This window comes from Seriola lalandi, unplaced genomic scaffold (assembly GCF_002814215.2).
Source record: "Seriola lalandi dorsalis isolate HSWRI2012SDOR001 ecotype SW California unplaced genomic scaffold, Sedor1 jcf7180002054692, whole genome shotgun sequence".
In the NCBI taxonomy this organism is placed as follows: Eukaryota; Metazoa; Chordata; class Actinopteri; order Carangiformes; family Carangidae; genus Seriola; species Seriola lalandi.
This window is the reverse complement of record NW_019525245.1, coordinates 1,976,729-1,997,207: the sequence shown is the minus strand read 5'-3', so window position 1 is coordinate 1,997,207 and position 20,479 is coordinate 1,976,729. Positions and strand designations below refer to the sequence as shown.

The 20,479-nt window shown below is 40.0% G+C and overlaps 1 protein-coding gene across 6 annotated transcripts; it reads right to left on the bottom strand.

The window, feature by feature from the left end:
• Window positions 1-184: 184 nt before the first annotated feature.
• On the bottom strand, window positions 185-20,272 carry elmo2 (engulfment and cell motility 2). Of its 6 annotated transcripts, none has more exons than XM_023423569.2 (23): window positions 20,199-20,272; window positions 15,844-15,912; window positions 15,412-15,509; window positions 15,005-15,045; window positions 13,565-13,637; window positions 13,415-13,465; window positions 12,009-12,178; window positions 11,598-11,697; window positions 10,980-11,131; window positions 9,968-10,046; window positions 7,734-7,769; window positions 7,288-7,338; window positions 6,314-6,436; window positions 5,942-6,061; window positions 5,738-5,842; window positions 5,540-5,648; window positions 5,077-5,213; window positions 2,814-2,977; window positions 2,407-2,519; window positions 2,208-2,315; window positions 2,011-2,093; window positions 1,814-1,891; window positions 185-1,006 (listed from the first exon to the last, which is right to left on the bottom strand). In XM_023423569.2, the coding sequence occupies exons 3-23, from the start codon at window positions 15,487-15,489 to the stop codon at window positions 806-808; spliced, it is 2,172 nt and encodes a 723-aa protein (XP_023279337.1). In that variant the 5' UTR covers window positions 15,490-15,509; window positions 15,844-15,912; window positions 20,199-20,272; the 3' UTR covers window positions 185-805. The 6 variants fall into 6 exon arrangements, with proteins under 6 accessions (XP_023279337.1, XP_023279340.1, XP_023279338.1 ...); XM_023423572.2 differs by having other exon boundaries at window positions 10,986-11,131; XM_023423570.2 differs by having other exon boundaries at window positions 19,961-20,230.
• Between the last annotated feature and the right edge of the window lie 207 nt (window positions 20,273-20,479).

Here is a 20,479-nt window from a genome sequence, read left to right as displayed (position 1 = left end):
TCCTACACATTTTTTTTAAGTTGTTCAATAATAAACATCACCAGATATCTCAGTATTAATGAGTGTGCCATAGGAAACAGTATATAGGACCAATTAGGGAGAGCATCATTTAACCAGCTGTCCCTCCTACTGAAGTGACTTTGAGCAAGACGCAGGCTGAATCCTGTCTCTTATACACATCTAAGTGACCGCAGTATTCAAACTGGAATGGTAGCTACTTCATCCTGTGTTACCATGGAGACCACACACATGGCTTGATTAATCAAATAAGCCTCAATTTGACTGTAACATACTCAAATGATGTCTAATTTGCAGATTTGTACAGCTTTTTTTTTTTTTTTTTAATCTATAATCGCCATCAGGCACAGTATTATTTTTTTCGACTTTACAGGCAGGTTTATACAAATCAAGATGTGGCCTGGAGATTGCATTGATAAATGAGACTCACTGTATCTCTACCAGCTCCAGGAGCACTGCTCTGTAATGATCCCTGACCTGAACTCCCTGTGAAGCTATAAACAAATGTCTTCTATTTGACGAACCATACAGCATCACAAACATGGAGATGAAGAGAAGTCTCCAGGGTTCTGATAACTAAAAAAAAAATTCAAAGTAGCCTTTTCTGGTGCACACACTTGCGGGTAAATTCATCAAAAGATGGAGTATACTCATCCTTGACAAACACACACATGCAGTGCAAACGCACGCGCGCACACACACACACACACACACACACACACACACACACACACACACACACACACACACACACACGCGTGCTTGCGCGCACATACATGCACGCATCTCAGCTGTAGTTGTAGGTGAAGTTATATGAGCTAGGCTCCTTCGGCACAGGGGGCGGGGCTTCTGGGATCGTGATGTTCTCAAGGTCGAGGAGGCGGAGCTTCATCTCCATGCTGATGAGAGTATCTAGGTCACTACGTGTCAGGTCACTGCCCATCTCTCTGCCCAGCAGCGCACACAGCCCATCAGTCCAGATGCAGTACTGCTCCAAAAACATCACACACACACACACAAACACACACAGGAGCATCCATGAAGGCTGAGATAGTGTGTCCAAAGTGTCACAGTAGGTTTAAAAATGAGTGAATATAGGTGTAGTGTCCCTTAGTATATAAGCCATGCAAATATATGCAAATATCAAACTCAATGGAAATTAAATTTGCATGGTTGTGACTGAGCAGCTAATTGGTTTTTGTTTGTTTTTTTGGATAATAATAACAATGAGTCAAAGCTATTTCAGTTAAAGTAGTATGAATAGTTTGGACACTGGGGCGCAGCAGAACAAACTGACAACACAATACATACATATTATGACCATCCTAAGTTTGGAAACAGCTGCCTATTTACATGTACATCAGACAGGGAGCAGCATTGTCGATCATTTGAAGTGCTGTTTGTGACCACTTAATGAATGTAAGTCCAATGTTCACTCTCTTCATTCCCTATTTTTGGTCTCCACCAAGTCCTGAGGCAAATATCTGTCTTTTTAGCTGCTCCACTATATTCATCTAGTTGCAAACTTTGTCTGTTTTGGTGCTGAGCAACTAGTATAAAGTTGGAGCTTTTTCTGCCTGTGAGAGTGAACCAAAGCGGTAAAGCTGCGTGGTGGAAAATCAAAACAGCTGAAAGAAGTCATACAAAAACGGTCTACAGAGCTGTAACCTTACAGATAATTCGCTACGGCTTCATCACTGGGAACAACATCTCCTCAATTCCACATATTTATCCCACTGTTCGTATAAAAATCACTGAGTAGAGCAGAATTAAGCCTCAATGTTGCTGAGCTTACCTCATACTTGTTGGGTGCAACAAAATTGAGCGTCTCATCAGGATCGTAAAGGACGGAGAAGGCTAACTCCAGCACCTCCTGAGAGAATCAAACAGGTCAAACAACAAACTGTTCCTACGCTGAGAGACGGCAAAAAACAAGAGAACAGCTAAGTGACTAGAATGACAATAGAAAAAGGTTAAAAAAAATTATACTACCTTGTTTTGTTTCAGAGCACTTTTTTCTTTCATATGAGGGCAGTCCTTCCCGGTTACCACAGACTTGATGTCTGACACGGGGACTAGGAGGAATCCAAAAAAAAACTATTTATGTAAGATCTGTTAGGGACAGTGTTTTGATTTGTGTCAGTTATTGGAAGACGGAGACACTTGGAGATATTGAAGGTTTCACTTACTTTTGTCACTGAGGAGTTCAAAAGGCACTTCACCCTGAGGAGACTCATCAAGGTCCCCATAGTGCAGCACTTTGTGATTCAGCGAGAGTCTGCAGAACCAAAACTTCTCTACAAAAGACAGAGACAGGGAACACAAGGCTTAGCTGATAATCAACAGCAGCAGTAAAAACCAAGGTGACTGTATTGACAGGGGGTGTACCTTGCCTTCGGCGGTTCCCCAGCTTACGAAAGCAGCTGCCCTCACACAGCCGGTTGAGTCGCTGTTGCTTGATGAGCTCTAAAATCTCGGGCTGAATTCTCTCCCGCAGCTCACTGCGGCACCAACACAGCGTGAGCAACAGGACGAAACACGTGCACAGAAATGTGTATAATGCTATACTATTTACTGTTACAATGACGGAGCTGGGTGCAGATTTGAGAGCAGCAACAGAGTCTGTTGCTAACAGAAGAGTAAAAGGCTGAGTCTTTAGTTGCTATGTGAGGTAATGCTCATTTTGTCAAAATAACACTGCTCACGACTGCGTGAAGATCTAGAAATGGCAGAAACATGCAGGTTAATACTGTAGGAATAGAGTAACAGTAGAAATAGCGTAGACACAGACTTACATGATAGGCGGAGACTGGAAGTCATCCTGGCTCATTCTCTCTGACTGCCGCAGACGCAGGATCTCTGAGTAGTTGAGGCCTCGCAGTTTATTCTTCAGCTGGTCTAAAGACGACGGCTTCATCGCCAGAGCCCTGGTGATCTGCTCGCGGACCACCTGCATCACCTGGTCAGGGTCAACGCACACATGAGCGTACGTGGTGTGAAGTGAGGAAAAGCGGTGACTTGTAATGTTTCCGGATCTACCTGCATTGGTTTTCGGTGAACCCGTGAATATTGTTAAGAGTTGTAATTCACAGAACCATTATTTTCCCATTTTAGAAATTCACCCTGCTGGGTAGAAATCGTTCCCCATCTAAAGGCATCAATATTTAAAATATATATACGAAATGGTCTGTCTGCTCTGTAACAATTGATTCTTGTTCATTTCAGTGACTGTCTAGATAAGCAGTAAGAATGTAATTATCCTGCATTATTTAATAAACTAAAAACCTTTCAGCCGTCTGCTTCAGTGGGCCGCTCAGCCGCACACAGCAGAGGAACACAGCAGCAGCAGTAGTTAAGAGATGTGTGTGTAAACATGAAGGCTGACATTGCTCACGTTCGCACTGAGCGAACCTCGTATGGACAGATGGCAGGTATTTGGTAATTAGGGTCAGCGACTGCAAACAAGCTTCTGAAAGCTTCTCATGTTTTGCTTTTCACACAAAAATCACTTGAGTAGCAGTGTATGATGACATGCAGACTCTGCTTTTTTTCTTGGAACTAATGAAATGCGCCTCGAATAAAAATTTGTCAAAAGAAGAGGTTGTCGCTGTTGTGACACTCAAAAGTTCACAGTTAAGTTTTCCAGTCCTCTCTTTTGAATTAGTTATGTGAATTCACAATTTAATTAAGGATTTCAAGTAAGCGTAGGCAGAGTAGATGGCATATTTAGCTGTTTGGCTCTGACAGCAATAACACTGAATAAGATTCGTATTAATGCAATTTTTTTTTTTTTTTTTTTTTACAGTCCAGCACATTCCTTTGGCACATTCCTTTGAAGAAGCCTAAACAATTACAGTGTATTGTTCGTGGTTCATCTGTGCCCTCTTTTTAAATTATAAGAGTTCAGGGCAGTGTCAGCAAACACATAGGAGAAGATTTTATTGTATAACAAGTTCAGCTCTCTTTTTCTGAAGGTTGTCATATCCATTGTTGTATACAGTGGCTTCAAAGTGTTAGACTGCTTCACTTTTTGTACACCTGCCGTGTATGTCCATGTATATCAGTCTACACTCCATGACCCTTCATGACAAACTGAAAAATATGTTTTTAGATTTTTAAAAATCAAAATATTCAGACACTTGGTGGGTACTTTGTAGAAGCCTCTTTGGCAGCAATTACAGCCTTGAGTCTTCTTGGATCAATTTCTGCCACCACCATGCTTCACCGTAGGGATCAGCAGTGTTTGATGAGCCAGTGTTTGACCAGACGTGGTGTTTGGAGTTCAGTTTTTGTCTCGTCAGACCACACAATCTTTTTCCTCGTACTCAGAAACTCTTTCAAATGCAGTATGTCTTTAACCCACAGTGGCTTCCATCTAGCCGCTCTACCATAAAGGACTGATTGAAGGAGCGTTGCAGAGATGATCGTCCCTCCAGCAGGTCACCCTCCTTCTTGCCCAGTTACTTAGTTTGGCCTGACAGCCAAATCTAGAAAGAGTCCTGGCAGTTCCAAACTTTCACATTTAGTTCACATTTATTGAGGCCACTGTGCTCCTGGGAACACTCAAAGCTTGGTTTTATACCCTTTCCCTGATCTATGCCTCTACACAATTTTATCCTGGAGGTCTATGGAGAGTACCTTAGACTTAATGGCTTGGTTTTTGTCCTGCTGCATGATTTGTGGGACCTCATATACACGAGTGTGCCTTTCCATTTGCCACAGGTGGAATCCAGTGAAGTTCTAGACACCTCTCAAGGAAAAGGAAGCAAACATGACGCACCTGGCCACAATTTGGAGTGCCACAGCGACGGGTCTGAATAGATTTCTAAAAACACATGGGTCACTGACAGTAGTGTTGGACTAAAATAAAAAATTTTATCCATTCTAAATGAAATCTACAACACAATAAGTATACAAAAAATGGAGGGATCTGAATACTTTCTGAAGCCACTATATTATCTGTGAGGTCTGGGATAGGAGGCAAGTACACGTGAGTGGTTTATAAATATACACATGTATATAAATATGAATATGTTAAAGAGTGCTTTAATCTCAGACCTTGTTGAAGTCCTCAGCCGTGGCCCTCATCTCCTTCCAGGTTTTGTTAAGCAGCTGGATGCAGACACAGAAGAACTCCTCCCATGCTCGGTCATGGGTAAAGAACATGGGGTGGTAGTCGTTACAGCCCTCGTTAGCTAAACGAAAGGAATGATTTTAATTGTAAAATAAAACTATTGGTGTGAAAGAAGCATTCCTCTTCTCTTTCTCACTATCCGATCTCATATCTTATTATCCCTTTTTAAAGATTTTTTTTGGGGCATTTTGCCAAAAGCTGACAGTCTAGAGACAGACAGGAAATAAGGCCAGAGTGAGAGGAGTATGACAAGCAGCAAGCATCCCCTGGCTGGGAGTCGAACTGCGGACGTTGCAGTTATGTGGTTTGTGCCTCAATCATTATATTAGGACACAGATTAATAAAAGTAAAACAGCTACTCCTCTTGTTGATTACAGATCTACTTACGCAACTCTCCAACCTGGAGTATCTCGCACAACATTCGAGTGAGTTCGATGGCACACCGACCGAAGGGACATTCATGCTTGTCCTCTCGGCTGCTGTTCTCCAGGACGATCTGTCAGGGAGGGAGGAGACATGTTAGGTGTGGCTGACTTCTACGCCTTTGTGAGCTGAGCAAAAGTCATGCCTGAGGCCAAAACTAACCCTGATGTACGTGTCCTGGTGAACTTTGGCCAGGTACAGCATGTTGTCCAGAGCTAGCATCCCTGGAGGAGTCTGGGTGAAATCCATAGCCGGGTTCACGTGGTTCTGTGTATTGGAAAGGAAGGTTTATGTAACTTTGACGTGTTTCAATTTATTCCGATAAATCAAAAGTAGAAGAAACTGAAACCTGGACTGAAGACTCACAGTGAAACCCAGCATCTTATAGTCCTTGGTGTACATCGCCTTTCTTTTCTCTGTACCAGTGGGATCATTTTCTCCATCGAAGGCGATCCTACGCAGCTCAAAAATGATATCTCTCTGGGCCTGAGCCACAGCAAGATGATATTTTATCAGCAAAAAATTGTTAAACTTTTAACATGACAGCAGAAAAACAATAAGAAAAACCAAAAAAAGTTAGGTGAATCAGCAGTCAGCGGTCGGCAGAACACAATGTTTAACGGTGATATTAGCTATAAGTTCTTAGGGGGAAATCTTCATTTGTTTTGTTGTACTTAGTGATGCAGGAATCAGTCTACGCAGCATCGAGAAAATAACAATTATAATTGAAATCTTTACCTGGTCATTGGGATCCATTTTGGTCATCATTCGTTCTTCCAAAAGGTTAAAGGTCAACACCTGCAGCACATACAGCTGGTGTGCCATTTCTGCTTTGATTGGTCGATTTCCTCTTATAACGTGCTGGAAAAGAGGAACTTTGACTTAAGAGCAGAATCTCCACATAGGCTGTAATGCGTGCACAGAAAACATCACACGGCACAAAACAAATCTGCCCCTTGTAACATAAAAGGGAAAGCCTGATAACTTCTCCTTTGATAACACGCTGAAGGGCATCTGCAAAGCCTAGAAAATCACCTGAAGATTCAAGAGAGAAATGCCAATCATTTTATGGACTGACCACGCTCAATGCAAAACAATGAAAATGATTCGGCCTTAGAACAGGCGATAACACAGACACTGCGAGCATCCAGCAGGTAACCAGGTCTCATCAAACAGTCCACCAGAGCATGCATTGCTGGAGCACTTCCAGGAATGTTTCCTTGTTACAGGAGGCAGGAGTGCAGCATCCTCCTCACTGACATTTGGAGCCAGTTCAGTCAGTCACTTCCAGATGGTGCCAAAAGGAATTATTTTCCGAACAGATTTTGCTCCACTTCCACGGACTTCGTGCCATATCTTATTTGCTGGTTCTGTGTCACAGCTCTCTGAATGAGTACATATTTTACTCACTTATTCACTTATTCACTTTCTGAACTGCTTGTCTCAGGGATCAATCTTCCAGCTTCCAATGGCCACCAAGCCCAACAGAGGACAGTCTCAAAGAAGGTTGAACAGAAATATTTAGTGTTTTATAAAGTTTTCCAATGTTTTAATACAGACTACTTTCAAACACAATCCCTGGGAACTGCTCAAAGTCTGTGTTTACAGCTGTCTGAAAGCTCAATAGCCAATTAGAGGAGAGCGTTAACTCTGATGTGCAGCTGAATTAGCCGGGAACACTTTGTTTTCTACATTTCACACTTGATACTCACATTGAGGATGATGGATCGCAGGTGTTTCTGGGCCAAAGTGCTTGCCATTTCCTGAGTGTAAGAGATACAACAAATCCAACACACAGTTCAGGTGAGGGAAGATGCTTTACTAAAAAGAGCAAAAAAAGTGCAAAGACATAATTGAAATCTATCTACGGAAAATGGGAATTTTAAACAATTACTGAAATGTAGCAACACCCTGAAGCTACATTTCCATCAGTGGCTTGAACCGTATGCCCTTTGCACCTTCTGTAAAAGATGACAACATGGTGTAACTTCCATATGTCAACACAGTCTGTCTGCTGCTGCAGCAAGCCATGGTTCTATCTCAACTGGCATGGATTATGCAGTGGCTTGTCATGACACAGAAAGAGCTAGAGAGTGAAGGAGGAGAAGTGCTGTGGGGTGGACAGGATGGTATGAGATGCTGAGGGATGCGTACTCACAGTCAGGTGCTGCTCCAGCGGGTTAGTATACTCCTCCTACGGGTTGAAGGGAGGGAGGAGGGACGTGGGTGTAACAATAATGGAAACAAAGAGTGCACACACGGACCATGAGATACAGGGATACATCACCGGCACAGCATGCAACAGAATAAGGACATGAAACAGCATAATGTCAAATAAGAACCTCAAGTAGTCACGACAAATACAGGTATCTGTTTTAAAAAAAATCCTAACATGCCTGATACATCTGACAACCACATATTTATTGGTTTATTCCAACTGGTTTTGAAAGGATTTCATAAACCTAAGGGCTGGAAAATTGTATCAACCCATGGAAGAAAAGGTGATCTTTAAACCAATATTTATGCATGGAAATCACTGTGGTGTCCTGGCAGCTCCCTTAGCAGAGATGTTTATCATGTGCCCCTGATCTGCAGAGGATTTTCATCACTGTAGATAAAAAACTGTCCAATAATAAAAAATAAAAAAAAACACTGGAGTGAGAAGCCAACAGTTCGATGTATTGGACTGTTAATACTATTAGTTCAAGAGTGCCAGCCGCAGTATGTGCTGTTTCCTCTCTGCTGTATTTATCTCACTGAACCTCACACACAGTCCGTGACTGGAACTGACTCAGTTCGCCCTCCAGTGGTCATTAACTGCAGCAGCTGAAGATGAATTTGCGTTCAAGGAAAACTCTCCCTGTAACACAGTATAGAATATTGGATTGGAAATGTTTTCTACTGTACTGTACTAAATGTAATGTAATGGCGGTTTACAGTTACTGAAGCAAACGCAGCTTTCACAGTAATTCAGAATGACACCTCAACCTATTACTATCTCCTCCACTTTATGTTGTTGCTTTGTAACATCTGCCAGTATTTAGTTATTACCACAGAAACTAATTATAAAAAAAGGAACATCATACATAGACAACATATGTAAATAGGGCTCCTGATTTAACCCAAGAGTACACACTTGTAGGCCGAACTGATATTTTCACTTTATACATTAAATGCAATTTACTTTATTACTTTAAGTGTTGTATTATGTTAGAGAAAGAGATCTATAATGTAAGTTCATCGTAAAATATAACCTTTTTAGTTATTTGTACACATCTGTTACAAAATTATTATTGTTTTACCCGCAGGTTGCAGGATGCAGGTAATACCATGTAATGTTTTTATCCTCCATATTTTCCTCCAGTTCAGTCCTGAAGATATTATTTTCTCCACTGAATGCACGATAGCAGAATGGCTTTATGGCTTTCTAACAGAACTGTGTTAAAACTGTTCACACATGTTCAACTGTAAAGGTTGTATTTTACATGCTGACAAACTAACTGACAAATCACATTGAGTTAAACTTAGAAACGAATCACACACAGGGACAAAATAGTGCATGGAACAGGGTGAAGCACTGCAGTGTGCTAGTGAACTATGTGAGCTAGGAAAAAAGTTATCATTGCAGAGTGATTGCAGCAGTGCACAGGAAATGAGACATAAGTGATCAGTAACATACTGACAGACATCCAAAAAAGCACTCACGCCTTTAGTTTTTGTACATTTGTCTGTGCTTCAAGGATATTTCAGATTCCAGATACATTGGTTTGTTTTTGCCTGTAACTCTTAAATCAAGCTGAGAGGAAAGTAAGATCTTAATGTGAATATAAATTTTAAACAGCTGCAGCTTTCAACATCACGTCATTAATTGTTATCAATTAATCCCCATGTGAGTTATATTTTACACTCCGCACAGTAAAAGTATGGGATGTACTACTGAATGGCATCAAGAACAATTTTTGACTTTAATAAAAAATAAGCACTTTTCATTGAATTTAACCTAAAAATAAATCCTTAATTAATGCATCATGCTTGGATCTCTTCCAAACTCTTTGTCAGTTACAGCTGGGTGGCAGGTCTACCTCACTACGCTGTTCTGAAATAACTGCAGCATGACAAATGTACAAACTTCAAAGCAAGGTGAGTACTATTTTGAGAGAGTGTGTCATTACAGCAATGACTGTCAGACAGAATCCACAACATGACAGCTGGCAGACAGACGTCTATTTATGAGATTAGCCTCAACTAACCTACTGCTGCAAAAATTACCTGCCACGGTGAGGCAGCTAATATGAGAATGGAACATTATTAGTATTCCACTATCTATCTATTATGCGTATTCAGTCCTTTTCTCTAATACAGCACGCTGTGCTGTGACTGCTGTGCACTGACCTGTCGCCTGTCCTCTGGTGCCTTCAGGAAAAGAGCATTGATGAGGGCGATGGCGTAGGTCTGGATCTCCTGGTTTGACCTGAAGAATTATCCAGAATCATACCAACCAGTTAGAAGCATCGTGCTCCACAAATCTCCACACAGAGTTCAAACTACAGGCTAACAACTATGCTACGTTACAATAAATCTAACTTTTATTGCTATGACTACCAATACCTGAGATGAGTGCGGGATTTTTAGACACCAAGAATTTTCTATAATTGTTATTTCTAATTTTATCTTGGAAATATTACAAGGTCATTGGCAATATCTAAATTCCCATAAAAAGACCAAAACCAACAATGAATTGATCATATTAACGAGTACTTTCTGAGTAACTGAAACCTAATATAGCTTATTTTTCTGTGCTGTTGTCTAAAAACTATTAAAAACATATCAGTGAGACACACCGTTGCACTTGGTGATATGGTCCATCATTATGATTAATATGGGCTTTTTTTTTTATTATTTTGAGTCAATCCCAAATACAGTGTCCTGCTGCTGTAAATACTCACTAGAGCAGAAAATGTGTATAAATCCACCGCTGAAAGTAGTCCCTAACAACTAATTACTCCTGTTTTAGCAGCATCTACTGAAAACTACAGTGCCCAGCTGTTACTTCCAGCTGGAAATTACATACATGAAATGTACATGTGACCTGTTTGTTGAGATTATAACCAATTCTACTGGGGCTGAGATCAAATAACAGAAGAGAGGAGCCAAAAAGTATTGACAGACACACTAACACATTGCTGGTTTTGGTCTTTTCAAGGGATCTAGTGAAAACAAGAAAAACAAAATTGACTGAGGTCATCTAAGCATCCTGAACACACCCTTTAATTAGTGCCACAAGCTTAACATCATGGCAAATTTCACTATATTCCATCTCTTAAGTTACCCCACACTGCTACATTCACTCCCCTGCCCCCCATATCAGAGTGCGGGAAGCCCCTGTGCGTGTGTGTGTGCTCACACTTGCAGGTGCCCGATGAGCTGTCCCACGGTGATTTCCTGTGCCACTCGATGATAGAGGCTGTGGCTGTTAAGGACCATGCTCTCCAGGATAGCCAGAGAACGCTGCAGGATGGACACATCCACCATTGGCTGGTTCACGTAGCCGGCAATCTGAGAGGGGACAGAGGAGACGCAATTCAGTCTGAGCTCAGTCAGTGCTTGTGTCAAACCAATATAAGCGTATGTAATGCTTAAAAGTAAAAAAGTTAAAAGATGAAAATCAAGTGGTGTCTTCTTTCTGAAAGAAAAAAGTTAAATTTTCTCTAAAAGAAAACTAAATGAAGAGTTCAGTAAGTTTCCCCTGGGTAACTGTCAACGCCAAACTGAAGTCTTCAGAAGGAAACTAGCCACATGCACACTGAAGGAGCTCCAAATAATGTGAGGAGTTGCTAGGCAACAGCACCCACTCATTTTCACCACGTAGGACAAAAGGAAGGTCAAGCAATTAAATAAAAGTGTGTGAATAAAAGTGAATAAAAAGTCAGACCTTGATATTTAAAACTGTGGAAATTTGTGTCCAGGGTCTCTACGAAACTCTAATGTGTCAGATGAGCTGTTCTTTTGTTCATGGAGGTACCTGTTTGATGAAGGAGAGCGAGATCAGGTCCCAGGACACAATGCCATGATCCATTAGTTCCAGGAAGGCAGTGAGAGTGAAGGCCAGCATTTCACCAAAGCTAAAGGGAGAAGAGAGCAATCAGTACAGGTACAGTAACTTTTCACATTATCTGACCTGTTTCAACCTTCAAGCTCTAATAATAAATGTATAAAGAAATAGAATCATGGGTTCAATAACATAGACTTCACTGTTTCCAACATAAATGGAGGTTAAGTCAGTAATGTAAGACTTCTACACTGAAAATACATTACACTGTCATTAATGTGCAAAATATAGTGGGGTCCAAAAGTCTAGACTTCGAGACTAATTTCCCGTTCAAGTGAATGGGACTTTTGGACCCCGCTGTCAAAAAACAAAAATTGTGCTCACTGGGTGCCACTCTCTACAAGACGTGCCAGTGTCCCAATGCCTTCCATATTGATGAACTCTGTGGCAAAGGTCGGGTCTGCAGACAGCTTGGCGAGCTCTTTCAGAGCCTCGAGGCGAGCGTCGATACCGTGGGACTGGATCCTCTCCAGGAGCTGACGAGCAGCACGAGCCTGTCAGCCAGAAGAAAACATCACCTTCAGGATAAGTTTATCACCGAGCTGTGATGTTAAGGCTGTGCCTCAGGTCGAAAGTACTTTAGAGAAGTTTCTTGATGTTTTTGTACATTCTGTGGGTGTTGTATGTATTTGAACACTGATTGGGACTGTCACCATATACCTTCAGTGAGAAATAACTATAATAAGTGCTAACTGTCTGTCACATGAGCAACTGAAAAATTACAACCTGTCACTTAACAGGGTGCAAGAAGTTTTTTCAGTCTTTTTGCATTTTGAGGAAATTAAAAAAAAAAAGTTAAATAATTAAAATTAATTTGAATAAATTTAATGAGACTAAAAAAATAAAGGCAGTACACATGTCATGATTTATGTAATGACAGGTGAGTGAAGTGTCACTGCATCTTCAACTCAACATGGTTCATTAACAAATGGCATGATGTACCACACATTTTTTAGTGTTTTAGTTTAGTGTAGTGACTGTAAAAGGCTAACAAGAGATCTTCAAGCTCTATTTTTGGGAGTTAAGGCACAGAGACTAATAATATGCACAAGTAAGTTAACTATGAATGGTCAAATTCGATCTATGAACTATGTGAGAAGTTTGGGTTTATAATTTTTATGAATTGACATAATAAGTATGACTAACTCAGGGTAGTTTAAAACGTGTCTGCTGGTCTGACTGCTCGTGTTTCTGGACCCATCTGACTTCCTCTTTTGCGAAGTTACCACACTCCCAGTTCTCAGTGATGTACCTGCTGAGTTTAATATTATTAGTAAGTACAACAATGTTGGCCTTTAAAGCACAGCCAAGGCCACAGCGCTTTGGTGACACTTTCGGTGTTTTGGTGTTGGAGGTATAAAGTGCACCCACAATACACATGGAAGCAGGGTGGGGATTAGAAATATAAAATGATCATAGGTTATTGTTGAGAGTGTTAAAGGCTGCTGCTAGTAGCCATGAAAAATCTCATTAACTCGCAGTGCTCTCCCAGCATGATGTACTGACACTTTGCTTAAGGAGTTCAGATCAGTGTGTCCTGAAAGGAAACTTGCAAGGTGAATTTTAGAGGTACAAAAATCTGACATGGACCTGAGTGTGGTGATTTTCATGTGTGCAAACCTTTTGTAGTTGCTACAAAATAAGAATTAGAGAATTGAACAAGAGCTAATATACACACCAGTTACTTTACAGAGTAGAAGTGAACAGGAATATAAACAAGCGTCACTCACAGGTGAAATGGCTAATCGAAGGATGGTCCCATTTTTGATTTCACCACGGCTCTAAAATATAATAAAGCAGGAATTTTGGTTATAGTTCAGCAGTGATCAACATCATTAAAGTCATCAACACAAAGTTAAGAAGAAAACAGTGAAGCTCACCTGCTCTGTGATATAAAGCTGAGGGCCATCAGCATAACGCAGAGCAAACTGCTCTGAGCCTGACAAGGACCAGCTGAGGAAAAAACAGCAGAGAGAAAAAGTTAAATTCATTGTAAGTGTTAAATAAAAACCACAGAATCAGAGGAACATAATGCAGGAATGTTATAATGCAGCATACTCTAGTATGCATGAACAAAAGGTTGTGGAAAGTCAGCTTGCTCCCTCCAGCAGTTGTATTTACACCGAGCGGCAAACAGAGATTGTGGAGGAGAGTTACTCAGTGGGTGTTAACAGAAAAGTGCAAATAATTCTCTGTTTCAAATGGAAAAATGAAAAAGGGAGGCAGTGGGTAGATACAGCACAGGCAAGAGGTGGATAGGTGAGATAAAAATTTGCAATATTCATCAGTAAAGTACAAGACAAAAGAAAAGAAAATAAAGACAGCAGTGAAGCCCAAAGGGACAGGAAGAAACACAAGAGGAAATGATGACAGTAAAAAGCAGTGGGTAAAAATGGTTTTATCATTCATCAACAGTCACATCTTATCTCAGCGTGTGAACCACCCCAGTGCTGTGATAAAACTGGTCTCTACACAACTGCACCAACTGTGAATGGAAACTGGGGATTTCAAGTTTAAAAGCTGCATCAAACATACATGCACATATTTTATTGCTAGGTAACACACTTCTATCAAAAACGCAGAACACTCATTCTGCTTTGACTCATTAAAACATAAGTAGAAGTAAAAACATTTTTTCTCTCCGGACATGCTGTTGTTTACCCTGAACCAGCAGGCAGCACAGCTCACAAGGTTAATAAACAAGTTAAACTGGTTTTTGCTATCTAGTGCTGTTAAAAAAATAACTCTCCGAGTGTTACCTGAGAGGGTTAAACTAATTTTTTTTCTTTTCTGATTTAAAGCGCATTCGGTTACAGATGTAGCGCACAGAGCAAGAGTTGGGTCGCTTCTTTCATTCAGAGCAATTTTTTCAGAGCTTCTACTGTTTCTTACGACAAGCAACCGAGTCAAGACCAGATAAATCACTGTCAACATCGGACATCATTTGCTGTTATGCAAAAGAGAAAACTTTTGAACAAAGACGCAAAAAAAAAATAAAAAATAAAAAATAAAAAATATATATATATATATAACATACACACAACCATTTATTTCAATAGTTTGTTTACAGTAGCTATGCAGTGTCAACTGCAATAAATTTTTGCATGCGGTAATGATAAGTTAAACTGACTGTGCTAATCAAATAATGCATCTTTAGGTAATTCTCACACTTAATATAAATAAAGGTTCTTAATTCCCTTAGGTAAAATAGAGGAAAGACCAAAGAATATAATACATTGCAATTTTGTTAATATTCAGTCATTTGGTAAGACAATAAAAATCATGAGACAAATATAAGAATACGGGGGAATAATTCTTACCCATCACATACTTCCCGTATTATTGAGGACAAAGGTCTTTTCTGCAGAGAGAGAAAAAAAACATTACAAAGAAGCAAAAACATTAAATTGAACTGAATTATAAATCCTCACTACTAATACTGCCAAGTTTGATTAATATGTCAACAGCGTCAGTTTGTCACAAGAGCATATAATTTAAAAAAGGCAAAATTTGTTAAGTTTCTTGTCATGACAGTTGCAGGTATTCTGCATCACTAAAACACATCTCAGCATTACTCATGTCTTTCACACTCAAAACGAGCCAATATGCATAATGTCACCCTTTAATGACCAAATCACTCTCTGAGGCCCCTAACAGCCAGCAGAGGTTGAGTCACTACAGGCAAACTGGAGATGTATTTAACGTCACGTTTTACACAAATACGGACCTGGTCCATCTCGATGAGCTGAGCATTAGCACCCGGCCATTCAATAGCCACCTTCACGATGTCAGCTGGGGGTGGCATGGCTGTGTTATCGTAGCACCCTAAAGAAGAAAAAAAAAAAAGGGCATACATTTTCATTATCTGCTGGACAGTATTTGGGTTGATAACACCAGCCGTTGAAACCTTTTTAAAAACACCTTTTACATCAGTTAAACACTGAATTACATTTAAATTTGACACTGGAAATAAATGATAGATAAAGGATGAAAAAAAGTGAAACATGTTTGTTAGGTCACCTACCCAGAAAGTATTACATGTATTATGTTGTTGTTACAACTCAGTGCTTTCCTTGATCCGCACTCCTACAGTAATTTTGAGTTTTGAGTCGTCTGATCATTAATTTCAGAACTACATGAACTAAAAGTTATACATTACCTAATAGAGAAATGTTGAGGGGTCAGTCTCTCTCACAGCTCTGCTGTAAAAACCACTGTGTCAGCTCCCCTGTGAACATAGAAACCCACACAGTGGTCGTGTCAGTGCAAAACCTTGCTTTTCTCAAAGTCCAAAAGCTCAGTTCGCTCCATCCCTGCTTTTTCTCTCCTCTCAACTGAATCTGTCAGTGAAGGGATCAATAAGCATGATGACTGTTTTTACAAAACCACCCCCATACACATACACCAACACATCCATATCTTGACTAGGTCAAGCCCTCTGCCTACTGGGCCGTGGGTCTTCAGTGTTTTGATTCTGTGGACATTATTGTTTTGCACTTTACTGCTAATACATAAACTGAATATCTTTACACTCCATTTGCATTATACCCATCCTCACAAAATTTTCTGACAATTCACTTGCAAGTGTAAGTAAGCCTTTTCAAATTGTGGAGGCATCATGTGTACAACGTTAGCAGTCCAACTGTGTTTCTGTTGTTGCAGGAATAAAATGTCTGGACCTGTCAGGAAAAACAGTGGAAATTATATATTGATATATAAGCCGGTCTGATATATATATCTATCTATATGGATAGATATATATATATACATGTATATGTATATGTATATGTATATGTATATATATATATATATATATATATATATATCAGATTTTAGGCCATTAAATAACTAGAAACAACAGTAACAGTAAGAAATGACAGAGATATGTTTGAGATAATTACAAACATTTTTGTCATCAGTTTGTCCCCCTGGCAGCACTGACAAGTTAAATGTTGTTTGCAATTCTTTGACAACCAAATGTAATGCACATCATATGATATGTTGTTAACAAATTGTTTAAATGTCAAATGTTGGCATTAATATTACAACAAAAATCTATTAAAACACCATGATAAAGTATCTACCATTTGTTATCACCATATCTGAAAAAACATGGTCCACAGATTTATCCCAGAGCCCCTATCACGTTCTGCAGTTTTGCAATGAATAACTAAATACCTGAAACTGCTTACACATATAGATCACATATTTACAGTTTTTAAATTTTTGCTGTTTAATTTTCACATTTGTAAAGGCACACTATTATTCACCTAGAAACATTTCCAGCTTATTTTGTTAGGCCTCACTATTAGTATTAAATTTCACTAGTGCACCAATGTTTATTAAACTTATTTCATTATTTGCAACAACTGCTCTGAAAAACACAAACAAGAACAACACAGCAGAGACCAGTCTGTGGCAACAGAAAGAGATCTCTCTGCTCTGACATGAAGGAAGCGTAAAAAAAAAGCTGTCTGACAGGCTCTGTTTGTGATTGGAAGAGGGTGGTAAAGAAGAAAAAGACACTACTGTTTTCCCTATGGCTCTCTGCAGTCAGGGTGCTTTAAGGATACAAAACACCTTGTAAGGCTCACGGATGCTCATTTGAGAAAAAATCTTAATAATTGCGGAACTATTATGGGAGAAACAAAACCTCTCTTGAGATTTACCAGTTATAGTGCATTTCCATGCAGCACAGTCTTTCTGAGGAGTTTATCTGGTTTTATTAATTTGTTCTTTTGAGAAAATGGCATCAGTTGTCAGTGTATCATTGCGCTGCAGTTGCCAGCTCCTCACGATTAAAACATTTCAAAATTGAAATAAAAATTTCAGCTGTAGTATGAATAATGAGTGTGGCTGAATCCTTTCATCTCTACATATCTCTACAGCTTTGAACTACCGATCACTGAACTACATTCTCCACATAATTTGTCACAACAGAGATTAATAAACTGAGATAGGGAAATATGTGTGTGTTTGATTTCAACTACAACAAATTAAGATGCATTCTGCAAATGATGGAGTCAGAGTGAGAAGTGCCAGTTATATTTGGATGCCAACCAGCCATCTGATGGAGAGGCTGCAGCCCCTACACGACTTCAAGCAGATCTCTGAGCCTGCCCTGCTGAAAACTTTTCTGCAAGTTCTGGTGCTAATTTTCATTTTCAATTGGCAATTGGCTAAAGACTCACAGATTGTTATGCAGTCTTATAGTTGATCTTGATATCTATGCAACTGTAAATGCAAACGTAAGGAAAATTAACTAAACAGCTAAGCAGGTGCTATTTAAACACACGTCATGATATGCATCAAAGTCATCATCCTCTTCCTGTCCAATCAGCTGAATTTCCTACAGATGGACTGCAATCGAGGTGTAGAAACATTGCAAAGATGATCAAGAGAAATGGGAGGAAACTGAGCTAAATTCCAAGTGTCATAGCAAAGGGTCTCAATACTTATGTCAATGTGATATTTCAGTTTTTCCTTTATAATAAAATTAGCAAAATTTAGTAAATTCTGTTTTCACTTTGTCATTATGTGGTATTGAGTGTAGATTGATGAGGGATTTCTTTTAGCATAAGGCTGCAACATAACAAAATGTGAAAAAAGTGTAGTGAAACACTTTCCGAATGCACTGTATGTGTTCAGTAAAATAACCATTTGTCAATGTTTGAATGCTACAAATCACAAAGACCTACTTACTAAATTCTTTTACTGTTGATATGTTATATTTATTTGGGGATAAACCAGTAAATATACAATGACACGATGCATTTTCTGTTTGGCAGTTCTTGCTAGTCTTCAGTACATAACTAAGCTTTACAGTAAAATATAAAAACAAGACAATGACACACAACATTTTGCATTGATATTCAGTTTTTCAAAATTATTTTTTTGCAACATGTACTGCCTCAGTATGGCAAATGTTCAGTATAGCCTAACACTGAATCCACTTAATGCCACAAACGCCAGCTGAACAGAAAGCAGAACCTTAATAGGGAAAGCACAGGTGTTGTTAATAACGTTAATAACCTTAATAATGTAGCTCTGCTCTGTTCAGTGAGCCAGCCAGTAGGCCCAAAAAGCAGCAATACAGTATCAATTACACTTGTGTTTTCTCAACTCACAACTAAAGATTTAAGTATTATTGCAGGGTTATAGACCGTTTCCACAGCAGGCCTTGTGGTAACAGTAAAGTACCTGGTGTAACTGTAAATTCATTATGGCTCAGCTTTGTTTAGTTGTCCCAGTATGTCATCAAGTTGGCCAGCATGCAAGCATTGCACACCTGCAATTACTGTTATTAATAACACCTGTCACAACATCCGCTGTTAAAATGGTCCTGCTCTGTTGCAGTGCCTTATAAATAGATAGTATATTTTTGTGGTGACTGCAGTACAGAAACGGAGATGCAAACTGATGGCAACAGCTAAGTTAAGTGATGGGAACTGTTTCTGTCCTTACTACTGTTGCTACAGCCCTGTGGTGGTAGCATAGCAACAGCTGCTAAGGATCTCCAGCATGAAAAGAAATCCCAGTGTGGTTGGAGCTTCTTTTCACAAAGACCCCCAACTACTTGTGCGGCCCCCCCACCAGCTACTTTTCACCGCGACCCGGATGTTTCTGACGCCATTTTACTATTCTTATAATGTGGTTTGCAGTTTCTGTCTGTGCTGGTTCAAATAAAAGATTCACACATGTAGGCTGTGAAGAGCCGAACTTTTTATGGTAGCTTGTGTTAGCTTGTTGAACGTGCGGAGTGGCGCCCCCTCTGGTGATATGATGCATATTAAGAGATGGCTGCTCCATTAGTGGGGGAAAAATAACTTTAGCAATGCTCCTTTACCCTCAGCACATAAAACGATGATTTCCTTTAGACAAATTTACAGTAATTTCCACATGAAACGCAACAACAGTCATCCTCTTGCATGTCAGGAGATGGACGGTTTGCTGGCATGATCCGTTAACGTTAGCTACCATCTCACAGACGCACTATTAACACCGTCAGTACACGCTTCTTGTATAAAAAGCTTTAAACCTAACTTATTAAAAGACGTAAGACCTGATCATGGGTGATCGATCAGGCTCGATTGAAGCTATGGTAACCAGAAGCACCTCTCAGACTGATGCAGCGACGGCTGCATTTGCGACCCTGTGATCTTTAACGAAATCAATCACAAGTCCTGATAATATCGGTACATTAAACAGCGGCTAGCACAGACAGCACTGCCTCTTACTATCCTCTGACTGAAAGTAACACTAAACATCAAACTCACTCACTGTCGCAGCCAGCAGCAGCGTTATTCTTCAGAAGGCGGCTAATGTTTTCCAGTCATCCAGCCAGTCCCTGTCTGCTCCTCCATTGCAGTCATGATGCAGCCTGTCTCTGGGCGGCTGTTCACATGATGTCCTGTATATCTCTCAGTCCTGATCCTCACTTACTCTGCTCTGAACGGCTGGATGATTTTACTGAAGGCTACTTAGCTGCTAATGTCGATGCTCGGTGTTACTCACCCTTTGAGTGGGCCATCGATGATGCTCAGTATCCCCCTCTCTCCAGTGAAATACTTTTGGAAGGGAGACTCATTTCCACGCCTTGTAGGCGGGACACAATGTAAATGTCACCGTCTGCAAATGAGACAGACCCTTCATCTCTGTCATTTGTGCACACTCAAACTGACATCTTCTTCCTTTGCAACCTGGGACACGACCAATGACACGACATCAGTCTTTCTACACGTATTTGGTTTGTGTAGGTGCAGTAACTGACAGTCAGTATCTTTGACAGGGGTTTA

What these genes read in the sequence shown, in the direction of transcription:
- elmo2 (XM_023423569.2), bottom strand. Translation starts at nt 15,489, where the DNA reads ATGCCACCCCCAGCTGACATCGTGAAGGTGGCTATTGAATGGCCGGGT. An exon ending in AGCTCATCGAGATGGACCAG is followed by an intron (nt 15,046 to 15,411) that starts GTCCGTATTTGT and finishes CTCTCTCTGCAG; the next exon opens with AAAAGACCTTTGTCCTCAAT. An exon ending in CTTGTAGAGAGTGGCACCCA is followed by an intron (nt 11,698 to 12,008) that starts GTGAGCACAATT and finishes TTCTCCCTTTAG; the next exon opens with CTTTGGTGAAATGCTGGCCT.